General features: G+C 40.2%; 1 protein-coding gene across 3 annotated transcripts in view; it reads left to right on the top strand.

Moving 5' to 3' along the window:
* Positions 1–24,738, top strand: part of NTRK3 (neurotrophic receptor tyrosine kinase 3) — a 1,045,167-nt gene that overhangs the window by 937,547 nt on the left and 82,882 nt on the right. For all 3 annotated transcript variants that reach the window (XM_082254695.1, XM_082254693.1, XM_082254694.1), the window contains one exon: positions 8,448–8,620. In XM_082254695.1, coding sequence (XP_082110821.1) covers positions 8,448–8,620 — 173 coding nt within the window. The remainder of the gene's footprint in view (positions 1–8,447; positions 8,621–24,738) is intronic.

Genomic DNA, 24,738 nt, shown 5'->3' with positions numbered 1-24,738 from the left:
AACATTACTTCTTGGACCTTGAAAAAGGGGGTACACTCCAAAAAGTATGGATCTTTGAGAACACATCAGAAGGGAGGCGCCTATGACGTCATCATGCTAGTCCTGCTGTCAGGAGGATCAGGATTGTTTGTTCTTCCGAAAACTCCAACTTGCCAAGATCTCCAACGACAGTACTTCAAGTGACTGTACACCAGGAATAATTGGAAATTTCGACCACTTGAGGTTTTCACACAACACCGGTAGCCTATATACGCCAGTACATGCTATCATTAGTGGAGATTGTTATTCTGCCCCCATGTTAGGAGGCGGCCATGATTTTGGTTAATAGCAGGTAGACTAATAATCTGCACTAATTATAGCATGTACAGGAGTACATAGGCTGCCGGTGTTGTGTGAAAACCAGTGGTCGAAATCTCCAATTATTCCTGGTGGACACTCACCGGAAGTAACGTCGTTGGGGATCTCAGCAAGTTGAAGTTTTCGGCAGAACACCGGCAGGGTTTCCTTGATGCACTGCCTTTGATTTTGCTGATTTGAGTGCCTATAATGAGATTTTATTAAAATAAACAAGCAGTATATAGTCTCTTTATTTTTATGAGTTTGTTGGATTGTGAGAATTCTTTTACAAGCACACCTGACTTTAGAAAGGACCAGGGAGGGTTATCATGCAATACTGTTCATGACCTCCTTTAAAGTTTAAAAAATAATAACAAACATGTTATACTTACCTGCTCTGTGCAATGATTTTGCACAGAGCAGTCCCGATCCTCCTCTTCTCAGGTCCCCCGCTTGTGCTCTTGCCCCCCCCCCCCCCTGCTGAGTGCCCCCATAGCAAGCACCAATTGTAACTGGATTGAAGGGGGACCAATCACAGGGATGAATTCCTAACTGAGGACAGCCAATCATCCCCAAACAGGATACAGCTAAACCCCCCCCCCCCCGAGTCAGAGGGGAGTTACATGGCCATGCCCAACGGCGTGATGTCATGCTGTGTCCCTAGGCCACCGACGCACATGGATGGCCATGGGTAGGATCAGAGACAAAGAGAGTCCGGACACCCGGCCTATCCAGAGCCCCATTATTGGTGTCAGTGGGAGAAATAGTGTCCAATTGTTGGTGTCAGTGGGAGAAGTAGTACTTTATTGTTGGTGTAAGTGGGAAGAATAGTGCCACATTGTTGGTGTCAGCGGAAGAAATAGTGTCACATTGTTGGTGTCAGTGGAAAGAATAGTTCCACATTGTTGGTGTCAGTGGGAAGGATAGTGCCACATTGTTGGTGTCAGTGGGAAGAATAGTGCCACATTGTTGGTGTCAGTGGAAAGAATAGTTCCACATTGTTGGTGTCAGTGGGAAGAATAGTGCCACATTGTTGGTGTCAGTGGAAAGAATAGTTCCACATTGTTGGTGTCAGTGGAAAGAATAGTGCCACATTGTTGGTGTCAGTGGGAAGAATAGTACCACACTGTTGGTGTCGGTGGGAAGAATAGTGCCACATTTTTGGTGTCAGTGAAAGAAATAGTGTCTCATTGTTGCAGTCAGTGGGAGGAATAGTGCCACATTGTTGGTGTCAGTGGGAAGAATAGTGCCACATTGTTGGTGTCAGTGGGAAGGAATAGTGCCACATTGTTGGTGTCAGTGGGAAGAATAGTGCCCCATTGTTGGTGTCAGTGGGAAGAATAGTGCCCCATTGTTGGTGTCAGTGGGAAGAATAATGCCACATTGTATCCCATTGTTGGTGTCAATAGTGAGAAATATTGCCCCAAGGGCTAGATAAAGGCAAGCAAATGAGGACACCAGGCCAAAGTTTGGAGACCACTGAATTACAGAGCTGCATTAACTTTTGCCTTTTTTTATGTTCCTGGGATTTATATTTCAATTCTTGATCCTGCAGCCATCTACAGTAGTTACAACCTAATAAAAATAGCGTCTTAAATACAATTAGGAATTCAAAAGGCTGCAGTGCTTGTAAAGACTAGACAAAGAAGAGAACTTTTTAATTGCTGAAAAACAGGCTGGAACATACTAGTGGCATCTCGTTATTTTAAATTATGTATACTCCCCCTCAAAAACAGAAAACTCCATTTGTGGAATCTATTTACCTGACTTGTACATTTATAATAATAATGATAGGATATGAAGTCATTTTATTATAGCAGTTATATAATTAACACTCTACAATGTACATTGTGTTCCAAGCACTTGATACAGAAGTGCCTCTAAATCTGAACTTCAGGCGGATCCAATATAAAAAAAAACAAAAAACAATTCCCTTTCGCTCTGTGTACGTTAATACAATAAGAGCCGGTTCACATAGGCGCTACCCGACTTGCCGGGGCGACCTCGGAGTGACATGCACGGACTTCATATCATTGAAGTCAATGCAGGTCGCTCCAGGTCGCCCCAAAGTAGCTCAGGACCCTTTTTCTAAGTCGGAGCGACTTGTGTCGCTCCTATTAGAACGGGTCCTGTTCTAATCTATGGCAGGCGACCCGCGGCGACTTGTTAGGCGACCAGGTCGCCTGACAAGTCGCCCCAGTGTGAACCGGCTCTTATACATTTCATTTATTTTTTGTAATGCAAGCAGTGTAAGTACCTGGATTTGACAAGGTACTAGCCTCTTGCAATCCTCTGTAGAGTAGAGCTCAGACCAAGAGAGGGAAAAGCTGCACAAGTAGCCAGTTAGTTCTCTAGGCTCATGTACTTACAAGAACCATGCTGATAGGTGGAGAAAGCTGAGTGACAGAGAGATGTGCTGCAGTACCTTCACTGTCCAATAATAGGAAGATTTGTAGGTATTACTTACAATAAGTCCATTTATGCTAAATAGTGCCAATCCAAGCTAAAGTTTGAAGCCTGACCAGGCCATTTTTTGCGACACGGCGCTGCGTTACTTTAACTGACAATCACGAGGTCGTGCGACACTGTACCAGTGGGAGTGGTATGAGGAGCGTAATTGACTGAGGTTTGCACATGTACACATCCTTACTAGGATTAGCTCAGGTGTTGGGCGGTTTCTTGCTTTAATGCAGGTATTACTTGGTATTAAAATGTTAGTTCACCTTTTCAGAAAAAATAAAAAAGTGAACTAACTCTGCACTCTTCCCACTTTGGTATCCTTTCACCCAAAGTGCTCTTAAATACCTAGTCTACGTGAGTTGATATTGTTTCTATTGTGCATTAAAATGTCTACAGTCTAACACTTAGAGATGCCTCTTCCTTTGTCTTTCGCAACCTACTGGAACCTTGGCTTGTTGCCATTGATGGCGGTCCTAAGTCTTTGGACTTTTTATTCTTGCTATATCCCCATATAACTTTTCCATCTCATATGGACTTTTTAAATTAAATTTCATATGGATCTATTTGGGGCCTGCAGCCCATGCGCCTGTTAACCCTTGTTTTTTGTTTACACAGGCAGACTGCCATTCTGGCTGTGTAATGAGCGATCAGCGGGTGCCGGTGGACATCGAGTCTGCAGAACCCGCTGATCGGCTCCTGCTGTTTAGAATCACAGCAGGAGCGAACCGCCTCTGGCACGTACTTGCGCCCACTACCCGGACGTGAAGGATCACGTATATAAAACTGCTATAGGGCGGTTAGAAACTGGTTAATCATAGAGACGAAACGTGCCAGTGGGAGTGGTATGAGGAGCGGAATTGACTGAGGCTTTCACATGTACACATCCTTACTAGGATCAGCTCAGGTGTGCGGCGGTTTTGTGCTTTATTACTTGGTATTAAAATGTTAGTTCACCTTTTCAGAAAAAATAAAAATGTGAACTAACACTCTACACTCTCCCCACTTTGAAATCCCCACTCTTCTCCCTTTTTGTCTCTGCAGGGCTTCCAGGACAAATCATAACAATATTCGGGGGACCTGGGCTGGCTGTGTTGTCAGCTGAATGTGGGCCGCAGGAGTGCAGAAATAAATGCACTCCTGTGACCCACAGGAGTATGGCCAAAAAAGCTTTGGCCATATGTCACCTTTACCTGCATCAGCTCTCCTCCCCTTCGTGACTTGGTTATCTCAGGACTGGATAGACAGAAATACCAATCCTTTGATAAAACAGCTTCTTTATATGTATTTAATCGATGTATTTAGCTGTTTTTTCCACTGTTCAGATTTAACCATTGGACATCCCAGTTACAGCCCTGCAAAGTAATAGACTCTGGTGCCCCGAAGCAGTAAGTTTGTAAAGAAAATCAACTCACTTTATGTAGTCTCACTCTTGACAGATTTAGGACTGGGATTAAAAAATGTACTTTCACAGATCATGATCCAAATCAGCATAAAACTACATGAAAATATGATACTTAGTGAAGTGTGGGTTTCTGGCATCTCACAGACTTTTATGGAAATAAAAAGCAATTCCAAGAAGAATACAAACTGCCAAATAAGACTGCGAGAGTCGATGCGTTTTAAGATTATGAATACAATAAATCTGAATTGTACTCTTTGGAGAGTGAGTGTCTCCAGGACAGGATGGAGCGTATTCCTGACACGTTCTAAATTCCAGGATGCGGCTCCGTATCTCATATGCTGTAAAACAAATGATGATATTTTTTAATTTGGGGATAAAAAGTGGATTCAGATATGACATAAATGCTGGAGGAAAATGTAACTGTAGATGATTCCTCGGCACAGCTATAGGAAGATTTATTTTTAAAGGGGTACTTGTGGAGGTTTTTTTTTGCAAACATTATTATATCATTCAACAAGGGCTGACTGTCATCTTTTGGCCCAGGGGGCAAGTACAACCCAGAGGCCCATGGTGCAGTGACTCGGTTCCCCACCCAGTCTCTCTCTTCCCTGCCTCCTCCTGACTCCCATCCCAGGCTAAAGCTCTGATCCAAGGTGAGTCAGGCTTGACAGCACCTGCTGCACCAATTTGGGGTTCCGGAACTGGCCAGCAGGGAGCGGTCTGCCTTCTGTCCTCGTCCTTACTTCTCTTCAGCAGGAAGCCTTTAGTCATGTCTGCAGCAGAAGCCTTTTTTGGAGCATCAGAATGGCCCAGGGGGTATGTGTCCCCCCTACCCCCTAGCCCAGTCCACCCAAGTCAACAAACACATTTTAGAATTATAATTATGATAATAAGGCACACCTGACACATGAGTCCATTATATTTAGAAGATCCTAAAAGCCCAACTCCAGGCAAATAAAACAATTATAAAACCAAAGGACATTGACCTGTGCCCTAAGGCCCCTTTACAGTAAAGAGGTCAGTTTTTCTGGTGGACCCGATTGGACTGTCCATTCTCCTCTATGGGTAATCAAATGTAAACGGACTTGTGTCTTTTTACACCTGGCTGCCTCCAATCAGATCCGGCAAAAACAAATGGAAGGGGATGCGTTCCCCTCTGTCTGGCCGGATCAGATTGGAGGGCAGTGTAAAAAGACAGTCGGTCCACCTACGTCCAACTTCCCATAGAGCAGGTTTAGGAGATATTAATTGTACCTACAGGTAAGCCTTATTATAGGCTTACCTGTAGGTAAAAGAAAAAAAAAAAGGAGTATACTACCGCTTTAAGTACCCAGCTGGCTCTAATACCTCCCCACACAATTTAGGTGGTTCTGCCTCTCTCTCTTGCAGGAAGATCATCCAGTGGGGGCGTTGGTATCTGCACTGCACCCCTGGCACCTGCATCAACCTTGTCTCCCTCCTGCATTCAGTGGGAGCCGCTCAAGAGATCAGATCTGTTGGAGCCATTAGGAGACAAACTGTTACTTGTAAACATAGAAATCAGACTTCTGTATTTACAAGTGATAGTGGTAGGCAGCAAAGTATTGGGACGCCTGCCTTCACACACACACATGGACTTTAATGGCATCCCAGTCTTGATTCGTAGGGTTCAATATTGAGTTGGCCCACCCTTTGCAGTTAAAACAGCTTCAACTCTCTGGGAAGGCTGTCCACAAGGTTTAGGAGTGTGTCTATGGGATTGTTTGACTGTTCTTCCAAAAGCATCCTTGCTCGCAGTCTCCAATCTAAATCATCCCAATGGTGTTCTATCGGGTTGACTGTGCAGGCCAGTCATTCAGCTCATCCACATCTTTATGGACCATGTTTTGTGCACTGGTCCAAATCATTTGGTGGAGGGGGGAGTATAGTGTGGGGTTGCATTTCAGGGGTTGGGCTTGGCCCCTTAGTTCCAGTGAAGGGAACTTTTAAGGCGTAAACATACCAAGACATTTTGGACAATTTCATGCTCCCAACTTTGTGGGAACAGTTTAAGGATGGCCACTTCCTGGGCACATAGCAAGGTCCATAAAGACCTTTTTCTTTTCTATTCTTTTATGTTCTATTCTATTTTTTTTCTATTCTTTTATTTTATATTCTGTTCTGTTTTACTCTTGTATATTCTATTCTTTTAATTTTCTATTCTATTATGTTCTTTGCTATTATATTCTTTTATATTATATTCTATTCCTTTATTTTTATTTTTAAAACTATTCACATTCAAAAACTATTCAAATTTAATGTGACAACTATTCAAATTAAAATTTCGTCTGAAATTTTGTTTTATTATTTCAGATTTGTTTAAGTTTGTTATTATAGTAATTTGAAAATTCTGATACATTTGTATTTCCAAATAACCAAAAATGTGCCTGAATTTAAATTCAGAATGAAATGAACTGCACATGTCTTCTAGAGATTGGCTACATTTGGTCATGTACTCAAACAGGGCTGGTGTCCTTACAGGTAAATATTGATTTTTAGTCCCACTTTAGCACTGACTAATACCACTTTTTAGCAAGACATAAGGTTAGGACATTTCCATTAATTAAAAGCAAAGTTATTATCATTCAGATAGGTGTACATCTACTTTAAGGGATGGCCATGAATGTTAACTGGCAAGGGTAATGCAAGGATTCGGAAACAATAAAGCATGATTCTAGCCAAAACTTGCCATTGTGATTTGGATAGAGCAAGGATTGGTAAGACCCCCTGTCAGGGTTTTAGACCTCAGGAGCACACCAATGGTCAGAGGTTCCAGATAGTATTTCATTAATTTATGTTAGACTGGGATAAAACAGCTGATGTGTTTTGGGGATATAGTCACTCTCCCTGCATTAGGGCCTAAATGTTGCATAGCTCAATAAAATATTTGTTGTACTTGTATTGTATTGTACAATCAAAAGGCAATGGCAGGGTTTTATAGCCGAGTGTATCCCTACAGTGGAGACTTGGCCTCACTGTAGGCACAGAAAGTTATAGGAAGTCTTTCCAATGGGAACAAAGACAGAAACATATATTAAATAGAGTGGTGAAAGGTTAAAGCTTAGAAATCCTTAGGGTTTCATAGCTGGCTATGTCACTACAGAGGAGATTTCCCCCACACTTCCTGTAAGGACAGGAAGTAATGGGAAGTATTTCCTATGGGGACAAAGACAAAAACATATTTAACAGAGTGGTCTAAAGTTAGAACTTATACCTAAATAGAGCGGAGAAAGGACAAAACGTAAGCTCCAATGGGTTTTATCATAAAATAAAGGAGGCACAAGCACCTAGTGCATTACCCTTGGACACCTTTAAAATGTATTTAGAATGCCAAATACATAGTCACAAACATAACTAGTAAAAATCACATAGAATAAGTCTACTTTGATTTGGAAAGGGCATATCCCTAAGGGTCACTGACACGTTTCGGGAGATACGCTCCCTTCCTCAGAGCTTGGCGGTCCTTACATTGGGATATGCCCTTTCCACATCGGAGGTGGACTTATTCTATGTGATTTTTACTCTTCATGTTTGTGAGTATGTATTTGGCATTCTAATAAAGGTGTGCAAGGGTAATGCACTAGGTGCTTGAGCCTCCTTTCTTTTATGTCTGTGGAGTTTCCCCATCTGAGGAGAGTAGCACGCCTAAAATTCCCATTAAAGTGGGTGCTTGGGTCATTCAGTTGTCCAATGGATTTTATAGCTGTCTGTGTTGCTACAGGGGAGATTTCCTCTCACTTCCTGTAAGGACAGGAAGCAATGTTAAATCTTTCCAATAGGGACAAAGAAAAAAACATATATCTGAAAGCATATTTTAGGGTAAGAACATAGAGTTACTGTACATAGGATGAGGAATGGTTAGAACTTAGAGCTTCAAAGGTTTTATAACTGGCTGTACCAGCACAGGGGAGATTTCTCCTTACTTCCTGTTAGGACAGGAAGTAATCGGAAGTCTTTCCAAAGGCGACAAGGACAAAAACATATTTTGAGCAGAGTGGAGAAAGTTTGGAACTTTAGCTGTCTGTGCTCTCTTGTTACAGTGACAATTGCTCCCCCTTTTCTTGCATGGGTGTCAGAGGGACCACAAGAGTTGGGTCCCAGCCCAAAAAAAAAATAAAATTAACTTTTCATGCCTTGAAAATTACCTCAAAATGTGTTATTTCATGACCCAAGAGCCTTTCCTCTGAATAAACCTGTATAGGTGATTGAATAGACTTTTTTTGTCTTTAAGGCCTTAAAAGACCCGACACTAGGAGCCCGCAAAGACTTCCAGAGAGAGGCGGAGCTTCTTACGAACCTACAGCATGAACACATCGTCAAATTCTATGGAGTTTGTGGTGATGGAGACCCACTTATAATGGTGTTTGAATATATGAAGCATGGAGATCTCAATAAGTTCTTGAGGTAAGCTTAATTGCAGAGTTAAACCTGAAGTACGGCCAAAAATTTTTTTTAATGTGCGTTACTAAACCCAGGAGCCTGCATTCACTATATCTGGTCCCCCGCAGTACACAGAACATGGAAATACAATTATTTTAGTAAATATAAAACTGCTAAATACCTTTTCTCATCAGCAGTATATAGCAGTCTTGTGACTTCTATCAGTGTCTGGTTAAAGCTTGTAGGAGGAGTTGTCATTCTCCTCTGACCATCCTGTGAGGCTGAAGGACCCTCTGTCTGGACAGTGCTGATTGGCCCTGTGCTAATCACATGCACCCTCCCAAAAAAAAGTGCCTCCTGGGGCTCTGTACTCGCAGGAGATGGATTGGGGACTGTGGAAGAAGGGGAGAATCATAAAAGACAGGATCAAACATACTTTTTACACAATGCGGAGGATTAACCCCTTAGGTTCCACAGTGAATATAACAAGCATGCTTTACTGCATTTACAGACTGATTTTACTGTTGTGGGTTTAGTAAAACTTTAAGCCGCAAAGGCAGCAGGTGGGGGTATACACAAAGCAGTGTGGCATCGGAAACAAATTCCACCCGTTGCATTCAGCGGGTACCACCCACTGGACATGACCTATTTAGCTGAATGAGGCTGCAGCATGGTTGTGTGCATCTTTAGGGGGCTCATAAAAGAACAAGGACTGTTCTTCAAAGGGAAATGCATGTGTCAATGAGCCCTTACTCAGGCAGCAATCTCCTGCCAGCACCAAACTTCTGGAGCAGAAACGTGTACGTCCTGTAGCAGTACATTAATTTCCTGATCCCTGTGGTTTGCTTGTTTGGCACCACCTCCATTCACAAAACGGAACAGATTGGACACCTAACTGACATTTTTTACACTTTTGGGGGGACCAGTGACATTACTACAGTAATCAGTGCAAAATATTTGCACTGTTACTGTACTAATGACACTGGCAGGGAAGGGGCAACACCAGGGGTGATGAAAGAGTTAAATGTGTCCCTATGGGGTGCTTTCTAACTGTGGAGGGATGGGCTTGCTGAATGAACACAGAGACCTGTGTTCATTCAGCAATAGGTGATTGGCACCACCTCCATTCACAAAACGGAACAGATTGGACACCTAACTGACATTTTTTACACTTTTGGGGGGACCAGTGACATTACTACAGTAATCAGTGCAAAATATTTGCACTGTTACTGTACTAATGACACTGGCAGGGAAGGGGCAACACCAGGGGTGATGAAAGAGTTAAATGTGTCCCTATGGGGTGCTTTCTAACTGTGGAGGGATGGGCTTGCTGAATGAACACAGAGACCTGTGTTCCTAAATAAGAGGAACACAGGATCCCTGTGTTCATTACTGACAGAACTGTGGTCTGCCGTGTTTACAATGGCAGACTGCCATTCTGTTTCTATGGGGAGTGATCGCGGGTGCCTGCCGACGGACCAGCTGATTGACTCCCCCTTTTGCCAATGGGCATGCGCCCCCCGCTAGTAAAATTATGGCAGCTGGTTGGCAAGCGGTTAAAGAGGTTGTAAACCCAAGAAAAAAAAAAACCTATAAGACAAAGGCATAATGGGCTAGTATGCATTGCATACTAGCTCATTATGAAATACTTACCTTAGAACATAGCCCTATAGCAGTGCCCGCACACCGCTGAGACAGCTGACATCTTCCCTGGTGTTTCTTCTGAGTTCCGGGGCTCTGATGTTGTGAGTGGCAAGAGCCCTAATGACGTCACTCCCGTGCGTGCGCATGGGAGCCGCCGTTTATGGCACGGACCTTCAGAGCGCATGTGTTGATGACGTCATCGGCTGCATGCACTTGGAATATTTCCTAAATTGTGCAAATGTAGGAGATATATACAGTACCTACAGGTAAGACTTATTATAGGCTTACATGTAGGTGCAATTAAAAAAGAAGACTTTACTTCCTCTTTAACAACCACTAGCAGGACAGCTTGGTGCAGAGATAGCCATGGGATGACGTCATGTACGGGGTTCCTTGTCCAATACGTACATTGCATCCAATAGTCGGGACTTCCTCAGTAGCTACACAATTTTGGATATTAGTTTATATAATACGTTTTGAATCACTTATAGGTGTTGGCTAGCTTTTCACTGAGCACCAATTTTTGATATACTAAAGATGATTGCCCTGATCGATTAATCACACATATCTTTGGACAAAAGATAGGCCCGAGCATTTTGGACTGAGCAGCCCATTTTTTTTTTTTCTTTGTTAACCCAAATTACAAATAATGACAACTACCGGTTTCTCAGTGTCTTTTAGTTATATTTAACCTGCTTCATTTATTGATGTCAGTAGTTTATTTTTGTTATTATAAAGGGTAACTCCACTTTTATAGCAAACAAAGAAAAAACAATATAGTGTATACAATTGCAACACAAATCATATTGTAATTGAATGTTATTAAAAATTACCTTTCCTTTTCAATCTGCAGCTGTTGTAATTTTCTAAAAATGCAATACAATATGGCCGCCTGGAGGTGTTCTGTACACAGAATGTATACTGACCACACGCCAGAAACATAATTTCCTGCTTGTGTGATTGGCTCACCAATTTTCCCAGAAGTCTGCACTAAGATACAAGTCAGATTTCTCGGATCCCCTGCAATAAAAATGTTATTTTTGCCGAGATACTCCCAATAGGAACACTTCTAAAGGGATGCAGGCCCAGCAGATTTCCTCATTAGAGCCCTGCAGCTGCCACAGCTGATAGATAATTATGAAACCACTCCCATTAGACCCACTCAGCACAGAGGCACAGAGGAACAAACAATTATTTCTTTAGAATAACAAAAGGTAGGAATCTGCAACAAAGTTTTTTAAAACCCTTGCAATGTACAGAGATCACCCAGAGGGGAACTTTTTTTCCCAACAAAAGTGGAGTTAAGCTTTAACTATTTTTTCAGTGATTGGTATGTATTACTGACTCTGTCATTTCAGCAGAGTTGTATAAAGTACTCGAAACCCATACTTGAGTAAAAGTACAAGTGCTCGATCAAAAAGTGACTTGAGTAAAAGTACTAAAGTATTCAACATTTTTTGTACTTAAGTATTGCAAGTAGTTTTTTAAAAAAATTTGCTACTCAAGTACTGAAAGTAAAAGTACAAGTACTGTGTTATGTAGTTATTAAAGAAAGAAGTCAAAAGTTTGAACATCATATTGTTTTTTATTATTTCAAATGCAGCTTTTATTTATACATACAGTAGCATTTATTTTCGTATGCGCTGATAATACACATGTTTTGAGCTTCATGAAACCTGCCATCTACTGTTCTGGCAGTGGTAATTTTTATAATTGTAACGAGTAACTATGCAGCACAAAAAAAATTATTGGAGTAGAAGTATTGAAATCATTGAAAAAATGTAGTGAAGTAAAAGTGAAAGTAGGAGAAATAAATTCTACTCTATGAAAGTACAGATACCGCATTTCGGTACTTAAGTACAGTAGTGAAGTAGTTCTACTTAGTTACTATACATCTCTGCATTTCAGACAAGGAAGGGGCCGATAAATGACAAATTTACTGGCCCCCTTCCCCACTCTCCATCCTGACAGAGGATGAGGAGGGGCGGGAGAGAGGAAACAGAAGGATCAGGAGAGATTAAATCGGGGCCAGGAGAGAGGAAACAGCAGGGCGGGAGATCACAGCAGGGCAGCAGGGATAGGATGATTGGCATATAGAGAAAACAATCCCCTCTATTTCCTTCTTGCAACCCCTGAATGACTGCAGGAGGAAGAGGATGAGAAGCCTCCCCTCAGCAGATGCAGGGGAAAGGTTTCTGGACATGCCGTTGTTTTGTTAGGACATGCCATCGCTGCACCCTAAGCAGCTGCCTGGTTTGCCTAGTGGTAGCACCAGCCTTGACTACAGCAGATTAACTCTAGAGAATTTATATTTAAAGTCAAATAAGTTAATTAGGTGTGCAGCATCAATTATTTTATTATTTTGTTACAAAAACCTTTCTTAAATAGTTTGTATCAGCCACAGAAAGCACAGCATTATCTTCAATAAGGAGACATTTCAAATAATTATGGCTAGTTTCTTTTCAGGAAGAATTGTGACTAGTGTTTGGTGAATGGTTTGGCCTGAGCATGAGTTTGGGCCCAATATTTGCTTGTAAGGCCGTTCACCAGGTGTTCGCCCTGCCAAACACCCTGCAATGCACTGAGCGCTGCACAGAGCAAGTGTAAGCTGGTTGTTAAGGAGCAGGGCCAGGAAGCCAGCCGCGGCGTCCTTAACAACCGATGAGTCATTAGGTGTTAATGGGTTTCCCCACTGACAGCTGAATAAAAAAATCCTGCCCCCCCCCATGTGAATGAGTATCAGGTACATAGTACCCCTACCCATTCACCCAAAAAGTGTACAAAAAAAAAACAGACATGGACCTGAATACCCCTCTTTTGGGTTTGCAGAACTCCCGAACAGGGGGTTGTTCAGGTCCACGTCTAATTGTGACACAAATCTGCTCCATATATAATATTTCTACTCACAGTAATAGTATTTAATTGTTATTTTTCCTGAGACCTCCATACAAAGGGTTTGATTTACTAAAGGAATAAAGGGTATTCACTTTTCATTGTACATACTGTGTGTACCAATCATGTGCAAAGTTAAAAAAAAACAAAAACTTAATTTTATATTATTGAATGATTGGAGTGAATGCGCTCCCTAATTAATTGAATGGGGCACTGTCATAGAAGGTATTTAGAATTATACAATATAGTTGACTATGCGTTAGTATACAAGGGCATATGAGGTACATTTTTAATGCATTTAAATCCGAATTCTGGGAACGGCAATTTTTACATAATAATGAAGTGTTTAGAGTGGAACATAATTGTATTTAAGCAGCACAAACTGAAAACACAATTTAATTCATTTTTATTATGCAAAGCAAAATCATTCATTATTTCAGGCTTTATTTTGTTGAGAACCCCCCCTAGTATTTATAGCCGTGGCCATCTTGAGTAAGGGCAAAAGATTTCTATGGCATTTACTTCATGTAATCCATATGCCCTTTGGTCTGGTGTTCTATCAGATTACCGCTACTCATCAGATTGTGTAACGGGAGTGACGTTCCAACCAAAAATACTTACTGCGCATGCGCTATGTCTTCCAACATGCGTTCAACGGCACGCTATGCGTTCCACACACTTCTCCATTTCACTATGAACAGAGCCCATCAAATTGTTCAACAACAGTGGCAGCGGACATCTTACTACACCCAGCTAGGTCTTGAATATCAGAGTAATTTTACTAATAAAGTGAGTGTATATAAATATATATAGTATATTGACATCTGTGATGCTGTTTAGATATTAACTTTTGTTTACAAAAGATTTGTATTAGAAAGTCATTGCAAACAACTCAAATCACGGTATACAACAAAATACAAAAGTGATATGGGACTTGGGTACATTAATAGGGAGGGCTCTGAAGAAAAACAGAATCTTGGGAAGGATAATCATTTTTGCTGCTAAAATTCTACCCAAGAATGAGATATAGTATGAAGACCATGTCTTTAACAGTAACCCTCATTTTTTAAATATTTTGGGAAAATTCAATAAAAATAGGGAGTCATAATGTGGGGTAATCTGAAGATAGATATTAACTTTTGAAAGACTAAAGGTTTGGCACTGAGCAGTGCAGGGTGTACCAACATGGCCTCCGCCACCTTCCTACTGCTGGTGTCCAGCTTGTTACAAAATGTAACATCAAAACAGCATCACGGATGTCAATATACTTTATTTATTTATTTATATACACTCACTTTAGTGCTAAAGTTACTCTGAAATTTAAGACGTAGCTGGGTGTAGAAAGATGTCCGCTGCCGCTGTTCTATCAGATTACCACTACCTGTCAAATCATAAAGTGCTTGGAACGCATAGCGATGTGGAACGTATGTTGGAAAGCATAGCGCATGCGCGGTAAGTATTTTTTGGTCGGAAAGTTACTTCCATTACACAATCTGATGGGTAGCAATAATCTGATAGAACACCGGCATGCAAGCAATAGGGTGTGGTTAGCTTTGAAATCCCATTCTCCCCTCCTCCAGATGAAAAAAAAAAAACAAATGCCTATGAAGACTCCTGGGATGTATGACGTCATATTTGCCTAGGCCAGAAACCAGGAAGTAATTGAAGAAATGTTAAAAAAAAAAAAAGTTAATGCAAGTAAATTAAATATATACTCCTATCTATTTATTAATGCTATCAGCGTAAGGTTTACAAATTTTTAATTTTGATTGAGAGATGTTAGTTCCGCTTTAATGTTTAGCTCTGTTTTTAGGTTTAGTTGCAAAAGTTCATGAATACATAATCACAAAGCAAAGACAGACTAGAGTAAACACTATTATATATTCTCTACAGGAACACACACACCTAACAGAAATATTAAAACTGCACTGAACAGATAATTAATAGGGTTTCCAAGCACTTGCTTTGATGGTATTCTCTTATTACATAGAAATCATGTTTTTAAACTTGATATGGAGTGGTACTTACCTCTTCAAATAATTATGAGTGTTGCTTGCTGGTATTTAGTAAATTGGACCCTTGATATTTTCCTTGTTTGGAATGATAAGCACATGCATAATTGCACAAGAAGCCGTAACATTACTACACTGCTCTGCGGTTTTCACATCATTTGTAAATATATTAATTTACATGTTTTTTTTGCTTGGTTTTAATGAAAAATAATCGAATACAACAGTTTTTTTAACTCTAACATAGAGTAATTAATCCCTAGATGTCACGAGAATGTTCTCATTGACAGTAGTCTCTATTTTAATCAGTAATACAATAGTTATATTGTTCTCTATAAGGGTTTTGGTGTGGTGTTTGCAGCATTATAAGGTGGGATACTGTTAACCACTTAAGCCCCAGAAGATTTTACCCCCTTCCTGACCAGGGCCTATTTTGCGATTCGGCACTGAGTGACTTTAACGGACAATTGCCCAGTCGTGCGAGGCTGTACCTAAACGAATTTGACGTCCTTTTTTTCCCACAAACAGAGCTTTCTTTTGGTGGTATTTGATCACCTGTGCGATTTTTACTTTTTGCGCTATAAACAAAAAAAGAGCGTCAATTTTGCAAAAATAACAATATTTTTCACATTTTTTTGTATGAAATTCCCCCAAAAAAATGTAAAAATCAAAATTTTTTAACATTTTGGGCCAATTTGTTTTTTGCTACATATGTTTGGCAAAAAAAAATTCAAAAAGTGTATTTTGATTGGTTTGCGCAAAAGTTATTGCTTTTACTAACTAAGGGAAAGATTTCTGTCATTTATGGTGTTTTTTTTTTTAACGCGTAATGGCAGCGATCTGCGATTTTTTTTTACGGTACTGCGACATTGCGGCAGACAGATCGGACCTTTGACTGACATTTTTGACACTTTTGGGGTTACCAGTGACATTACTACAGTAATCAGTGCTATACATATGCACTGTTACTGCAAAATGACACTGGCAGGGAAGGGGTTAACTTTATTGGGGAAGGAGGGGTTAAGTGTGTCCCTAGGGGCGTTACTGTGATTGGACATGGCTACTGGTGTAGGAACAGAGATCAACGATCCTACATAGTAGAACCGTATGATCACCATTCCTACACAGGGGAGAATGACAGGCGGCTTGTTTACATCAGCCGCCTGCCTTTCTCCCTTCACGGCGGACGTTCGCGAGTGACCGGCGGACATCGGGTCCGCCGGTCACTGACACGGACTTCCTAGGGAACGAGCCGGGGCGGGCGCACGCCCGCCCGCTATTGGCTCACAAGCAAGTGACAGGCTAGTGACGTATATATACGTCACTTTGCCTGGCCGGGGCTGACCGCCGCAGTATATGTACTTGTGGCGGTCGGCAACTGGTTAAACTATTTATAGTTTGTTGTAAAAAAATCCCTTGATAGCTCCTATTAGATAGTCAATATTTCTAAGCTGCTAAAAAGAAGATTTTAATAATGACTTACTTAACATTTTTAGAACAATGAAACAAGTTGGAATTTGCACTTGATATAGCCCAGCCATTCTCAACTGAGGTTCCTCCAGGGGTTTCTGGTGGTCCATTGAGTTGTGGCTGATTGACCTCCCATTGATGGTGCCTGAATAGTTCCAGAGCCAATACCACTTGGTATAATCAGCTGCAGGACACCAAAGGTCTTTTTAGATGTTTGTAAGGATAGCTTTCTTTCCACTGGCCAACAATACAAAGGGGCATTTTTTACACTGACCCCCGATTTATTAGTTTCATCTGGGGTTCCCCAATACAGTAAACCCCCGCTCCATCGCGGTTCAGTTTTTGCGGTCCCGGTATATTGCGTTTTTTTTTTTGTAATGTTATTTTACTATATAAATCATTAAAAATTAAATATTTTTTTGTGTTTTCCAGAGCTCTTGCTATGTCTCTCAGTATCTTTTATGTGTTCAAATGAGTTTCTATTGTTTTAAAAGTGTGTTTAAAGATCTTAAAATGCTTTTACACGTACAGTGACAGTAAAAAAAAACATGCCTACAATGCATTTTAATAGGGTTTTTCTATTTCGCGGATTTTCACTTTTCGCGGCTGGGTCCGGAACGTAACCCGCAATGGAGGGGGGTTTACTGTACATGAATATTATTTCAAGGGTTTCTCTAGGGCACTAAGGTTGAAAAAGGCTAATATAACCAATTTAAAAAAATAAAAGAACTACATTGATACAATGGTAATAATATACTGTTGCTAATTTTGGAGATTCACCAACTATGAAATCTCTGAATACTTTACATTTGTGAAGTTTTCCCCATTTTCCATTCTATATTCTAAGCTGGATTTCACATATCCAGATGCACATCAGAGCAACATATTGACCTAAGGGGTGGAAAGAAGAGAAGTGTTTTTCTTTTCAATAGGTTTTTATGAAAGGTTTTCAACATACAACAACATATTCCGTTAGCAGTACATAGAACAAGATGATACATCATGAGAAAGTATAGCTTATATCACAACTTGTACATAAATTACGCAGAGCTCCTAAGGGTTCTAGGTAATTCCTTAGGGAATCCCAAGTTCGTGCCAAAAAAATATAGCCAGGGTGCCCCTGAAGGCCCAGGTGAGGTACCCAAGGAGCTCGGCACCCCCTTGGGAGCTTACTGTGCCAATGCCCCACGGGCTCCCCCCCAGCCAAGTCTACATTTAAGCGTCTGCGGGCCCCAGGTACACTAATCCCACACTCTCCACATCTTCCTCCCATCTTGTTGGGAGTATGGGACAGAACAGGCCCCGGAGGCACTCTGCTGTGATAGGATACATAAAAAAGGATTAGGTAGATAACAATCAAAAGTTGAAAACCAGTAGACTATCAACTGGACAGGGGAGAAGTGTTTTTATTGTAAGAGTACACTGACCCCCAATTTATAAGTTTCATCTGGGGTTCCCCAATACTATGAATATTATTTCAAGGGTTTATCTAGGGTACTAAGGTTGAAAAAGGCTAATATAACCAATTTACAAAAATAAAAGAACTACATTGATACAATGGTAATAATATACTGTTGCTAATTTTGGAGATTCACCAACTATGAAATCTCTGAATACTTTACATTTGTGAAGTTTTCCTATTTTCCATTCTATATTCTAAGCTGGATTTTACATATCTGGATGCACATCAGAGCAACATAATGACCTAAGAGGTGGAAAGAAGGGAAGTGTTTTTATTTGAACCCAAAAATATTTTATTGAATTAACAAGCATAGACTCCCAGAACCATACAAAATCCCAAGAGTAAATAACATGTACATAAAATTAGTTTTTATGTACATGTTTTTTGTATATTTGGAATTTTGTATGGTTCTGGGAGTCTATGCATGCCACATTTTTCAATTAATAAAGTTTTTCCTTTGAATAAATTTTGTGTCTATAGTTGACCTCTGTCTGGGGAGAATTTCCTATCTCCTCTATTTTGTATATTCAATCTTTTTTTGGTCAACGGACTACATTAGCCCCTAATAGGGCAATAGGTGGTATAGAGAGCATCTTCAGGGGGTGATATTTTGTTTCTCCCCCCCCCCCCTGTGCTCCAATTCATTATATTCATATAGCCATATAGAAGACAGATCCTTTTTTTTCATTATGGTAATTAACAAGCATATAACAGTATCACATTCTGAAAGGCATACAAGCCCAATGTGAACATAAACAGAGATATCATAAATATCAATTTCAGGTCCCTACTACCAATAGGAAAACAATAGCGATGACAGAGAACGTATTGATATAGAGCAGGGGTCTCCAAACCATCTAAACAAAGGGCCAGTTTATTGTCCTTCAGGCTTTTGGTGAGCCAGACTGTGGCCATTGGGAGTAGAAATTGTGGGAGAAAACAATGCAAACAATTCATCCCCCCGTACATGTAAACGTGTACTAGGGGGAGGAATAGTGCCCCATCTTTGGTGTCATTGGGAGTAATAGGGCCCCATATTCGGTGTCAGTGGGAGTATAAGTGCCCCATCATTGGTGTCAATGGGAGAAATAATGCCCTATTGTTTATGACAATAGCATGAATTATGCCCCATTGTTGGTGTCAGTGGGAGGAATAGTGTCTTGTATCAGTGGGAGGAAAGGTGCCCCCCGACTCGGTTAAAGGCGAGCAATGAGTCGCACCACCGCAGTAGCAAAATTTCCTAAAAGCAAGTCTTGTCTATCACATGAATTAAACCAAACAAATCAAAACCAAAAAAAAAAAAAAAAAAAGGCCAAGTGGGGGAGGGGGGAGGAAAAGGGGAGACTCTGACCGCTGACCAGGCCAATAGCTCTCCTGGCAGTCAAGAAGACATGGAGAGGAGGAATGGATGCGGGATAAGAGGTGATGGACACACTGGCAAACCTCTCTGGCAGTGACTTTTCCAACCTAGCCCCCAGGTGCAAAGGAGGGACTTAGAGGGTGTCTTTATGTTTTTGAGTAGAGCATGTAACAAACAGTGATGAGCGGAGCATAGGGTTTGATTTAAGCAGGGTTCAGTGACATGACTAGCTTTCAGGTGCAGAATCCGAACTCCACTAAAGTTAATAGAAGCTGAATGTTAAGAAGCAAATGGCATGGGGGCGGGGGCAGGGGAGCTAGACACTGCCATGGGCAACATGTACCAAAGTAAAAACATTTTTTTAAAATGTAATTTGTCTGAAAGCAGTGATTTTAGTAATGCTTCATGTAAACTATTAAACATGCAAAATTCTATTAAATAACTTGTCTGGGGAATGCACTGACCCTGCCTGCCTGTGAAGTGCACATTTGTACAATACAACCTACAGCGGCACTGATATTTACAAAAAGTGTTTTTAAATTGTCAGCAAAATGGCAACCCCTAGCTACTTATTCTTTTTGTAAACAAAGGAAGTCCATTCATTCTAGAGGTCTGGTATAGATCTTAATGGGGGACCCCGACACATAAAAAAATTGGCATAGGGTTCCCCCCCTCCCCAGGCCAGGGCCTTCAGGTTGGGTATGAATTTTCCATCAAAAAAAAAAAAAAGACAAAAGGTCCTCCCCAAACTTTTATTGGTTTTAGAAAAAGTTATATAAAAACATCCAACGCATTTCGGGGGCAACACAACTTCCTCTTTATCATTCTCAACACAGGATAAAACGTGGATGGACTGAAATAATACAGTGACATCACAGATCTTTATCTTAAACTCAACATATGGAGTAACAATTTAACAGCAGCCACTAGTCACAAATAAAAATTACACACACATAGGCTGAACTGGATAGATCTTTGTCTATTTTCAACCTTATAAACTATGTACAGGCATACCCCGCTTTAAGTACACTCACTTTAAGTACACTCGCGAGTAAGGACACAGCTTGTTCAGCTTGGCATGACACTACTTCCGGTTTTTAACATTGGCGTCTGTAGGAAATCTTGGTCAGCTTGACATGGCACTGCTCCCAAACCATAAGTGACATGGATACCAAACTTAGGGAGCACTGAGAGGGGACCGAGGACTACAACATATCCTGTTTGTGGCTGGCCAGCTTGCCTAGGTAATCTACCATGTCATAGTCCTGGATCCCCTTAACATGCTCCCCAAGCTTGGTGTCCTTGTCACTTATGGTTTGGGAGCAATGCCATGTCAAGCTGACCAAGATTTCCTATGGAGCTAGTGCATTTGCATGCATTGAGAAATGAAAAAAGGTATTGCTTCACTTTAAGTACATTTACGTTTTACATACATGCTCTGGTCCCATTGTGTACTTAAAAGTGGGGTATGCCTGTAATGAGGTGAAGCTCTGCTGACTTCAATCTTCCAATCAAGTGTAAGCAAGGATACTGTTTTTCTTTTTTTTTTGTTTTTATTCCTTGCAAATAATTGGATATTTTCAACCTTATATACTATGTAACTAAAGAATAGTGCTAATATTTCATGACATCAAAAGTTGCAACTGCCATCATACTATTTTACAGGGTCTCTACTATAAGGTTTTGGGGGTGGGGGGTGGGTGGGATTAGTAATCTTTAAGCTTAGAATGTGCTTTGAAATGTAAGCAAAATATAAAAATGGTTCTGGCAGCAAAAGAGTTACTATCGTTTTTTTTGCATTTTTAACCACATACTGCAGCCTACCTACAGTCAATGTACTGATGCTCCAGGCTAAGCGAGGTACTGGTGTGTTGCTCAGCACATGTGCACTGACGCGCACCCTGGGGTGTGTAGCAGCAAGATCCCATGACCTCTGTTTATGCAGATCATGGTGCTCAGTGCCCGGGATACATGATTACCTGTAAGCAAAACTGTCATGAATGGCTTCCACTCATGACAGCTTGCATACTATTGTGATCCTGTGATCGGCTCACAGCTATCACATGGTAACTGGCCCCCTGTAGCATGTGATTAGCTGTAGCCGATCACAGCATCATAAAAGTGAGAAAGCTGTCTCATGAATGAATGCCACCCATGACAGATATAACTATTGCTTATAAGCAATAACAGTGTAAAAAAAAAAAAAAATATATATATATATATATATATATATGATCATCACCACCACCCCCCCCCCAGTCAATATCTCTGATCACCGCCACATCTGTCGTATGATTACGCTGTACTGCACTGGTGACAGTATGTGAAAAAAAAAATGTGAAAACGACACATTTTATTTAATTACTTAATTTTTCAAAAAAATGTGACAGAAAAATTACACCTTCAAAAAACTCACCATGCCCCTTACTTAATACCTTGGACTGTCTACTTTTCAAAAAGGGGTCAATTGTGGGGTATTTCTACTGTCCCGGCATTTTAGGGCCTCGAGAAATGACATAGGCCGCCAGTACATCTGCATTGATCAATTCTAGACTATACATACCACAGTTTGTAGACTTTATAACTTTGGCACAGACTAAATAATATACTATAATATATTCCCATGGTCATGAAGTGGTTAATATGCAGCTCTTCTGTAATATCATTTTTTTTTTTTTTGAAAAATAATCATGTGTATTGCTTGATGCAAAAAAAATAAAAAAAAAAAAAAATTATTTATATTAACAATAATTGCCATTTTGGGGGGAAAGAGGGAGCTTAGCATGACATACGGTAATCACACCTCTAAGTTTCGACATGCAATCCAATATCCAATGCACGTTTTTAAGTTTCTATTTGTATATTGTGTTTCCTTTCTTTGATGTTTCACTTGCCTTCCATCTCTTGTTTCACATTAACAATTTCCTTCAGCTTTTGACATCGGCAGCTGAAACGGTCTAGTCTTCTAATGTGGACAGTAGCTGGGACCTTGTGAAGCATCGTCCCAGGAGACCTCCAGAGCATTTAATCACCCACATGGTCGACAGTTTAAAATTAAAATGACTTCCCTGCTGCATCGGTCACCTTTATTGTTCAATGTTTTCTCCACAAGGCACAATGAACTGCAATAAAACCTCTGGAACTTTATTTATGATGCTGTTCCAAGAGAAGCTGGTTATAAAGTGAGCTTCTTCCATTTTACTGCTTTTCCAATTTTTATTGAAAGTCACAATTAAACTCGGACAAATTCATTTTATAGTCTTTTAAGAGGCCACCATCTCCTCTTTTGGAAAAGACACTGAGTTGTTAAATGCTGTAATAGTCATTTTGGGCAGAGTAATGGAGCAAAAGTATAGGAAATACTCAGCTTCACCCTTTTTGTAGTTAGACTTAAAACACTTTTTCAGTTTATGCTAAATAGAAGCAGGCCGTATCTGTAAGAGTTGTGTGACTGGTGGAATCATTTTAATCTGAGAATGGGATTGGTAAGCAGCTCTACTAACAAGAGCCAATAAAGATTTAAATACTTAACAGTCACTGGTGCATGTCAGAGTTTGAGCTGGAATTCACCATTCAGTAGCAGATCAATATTATGCTAAAATAATGCTGCTTATTAAATTCAGGGACATTCTTAATAATAATTAAAATAATATATATAATAATAATAATAATAATTATATGTATATATATGTGTATATAAATTCTTAATAGTAATTAAAATTATATATATATATATATATATATATATATAAAAGCAATGCAGTGAAAAAAAAATATATATACATTTAGATATATATATATATATATATATATATATATATATATATATATGCACACACATACATACATTATATATATATATATATATATATATATATATATATATATATATATATATATATATATATATATCATATATTTAATGTATGTATGTATGTATGTGTGTATATATATACTGTATATATATATAAATGTATATATATATATTTTCTTTTTACACTACATTGTCAAAAGTATTGGGACACCTGCCTTTACACACATGAATGGCATCCCAGTCTAAGTCCATAGGGTTCAATATTGAGTTGGCCCATCCTTTGCAGCTATAACAGCTTCAACTCTTCTGATAAGGCTGTCCACAAGGTTTAGGTGTGTGTCTATGGGAATGTTTGACCATTCTTCTAGAAGCACATTTGTGTGGTCAGGCACTGATGTGGACAAGAAGGCCTGGCTCGAAGTCTCCGCTCTAATTCATCCCAAAGGTGCTCTATCGGGTTGAGGTTAGGACTCTGTGCAGGCCAGTCAAGTTTCTCCACCCCAAACTCGCTCATCCATGTCTTTATGGATCTTGCTTTGTGAACTGGTGTGCAGTCATGTTGAAACAGGAAGAGGCCATCCCCAAACTGTTCCCACAAAGTTGGGAGCATGACATTGTCCAAAATGTCTTGGTATGTTGATGCCTTAAGAGTTCCCTACACTGGAACTATGGGGCAAACCCCTGAGAAACAACCCCACACCATAACTCCGCCAAAAAGATTTGGACCAGTGCACAAAGCAAGGTCCATTAAGACATAGATGAGCGAGTTTGGGGTGGAGGAACTTGACTTGACCTCAACCCGATAGAACACCTTTGGGATGAAATAGAGCCTAGACTTCGAGCCAGGCCTTCTGGTCCAAATTAGTGCCTGACCACACAAATGCGCTTCTGGAAGAATGGTCGAAAATTCCCATAGACACACTCCTAAACCTTGTGGACAGCCTTCCCAGAGGAGTTGAAGCTGTTATTTCAGACTGGGATGCCATTAACATTCAAGTGTGTGTGTGTAAAGGCAGGTGTCCCAATACTTTTGACAATATAGTATATATATATATATATATATATATATATATATATATATATATATATACAAACTTATATTTAGATGATAAATGTATAGACATTTGATATTATCTCTATTAAGGCCTGTACCAACAATCTCCCTAGTGGTGAACGCCTGAACGTCAACAACTTGCTAAAAATCCTTCAAAATCCAACAATACCAGGCCTGTCAGTGCTGTGGTTTATCCTGCTCAACGGCTCAACCCTACATCACAACAGGACAGAGTAATGATGTAAAGCCAGTGGATTGAACCACTGAGCGCAGTGGGGGGGGGGGGGGGGGGTTCAGGAATCTAACACTCCTAGAAGCATTAGATTCTGCAGGACCTTCAGTCATTGTGGTTTCTCATTACTACAGCAGAAGGAAAGTGAGATTCAATGTCTTCTTTGCAGGCAACATTTTTTTTGAACATTTATTTTAGCAACAGA

The sequence above is a fragment of the Pelophylax lessonae genome, assembly GCF_965119305.1.
Source record: "Pelophylax lessonae genome assembly, chromosome: 4".
In the NCBI taxonomy this organism is placed as follows: Eukaryota; Metazoa; Chordata; class Amphibia; order Anura; family Ranidae; genus Pelophylax; species Pelophylax lessonae.
This window is presented reverse-complemented; position numbering and strand designations above follow the sequence as displayed.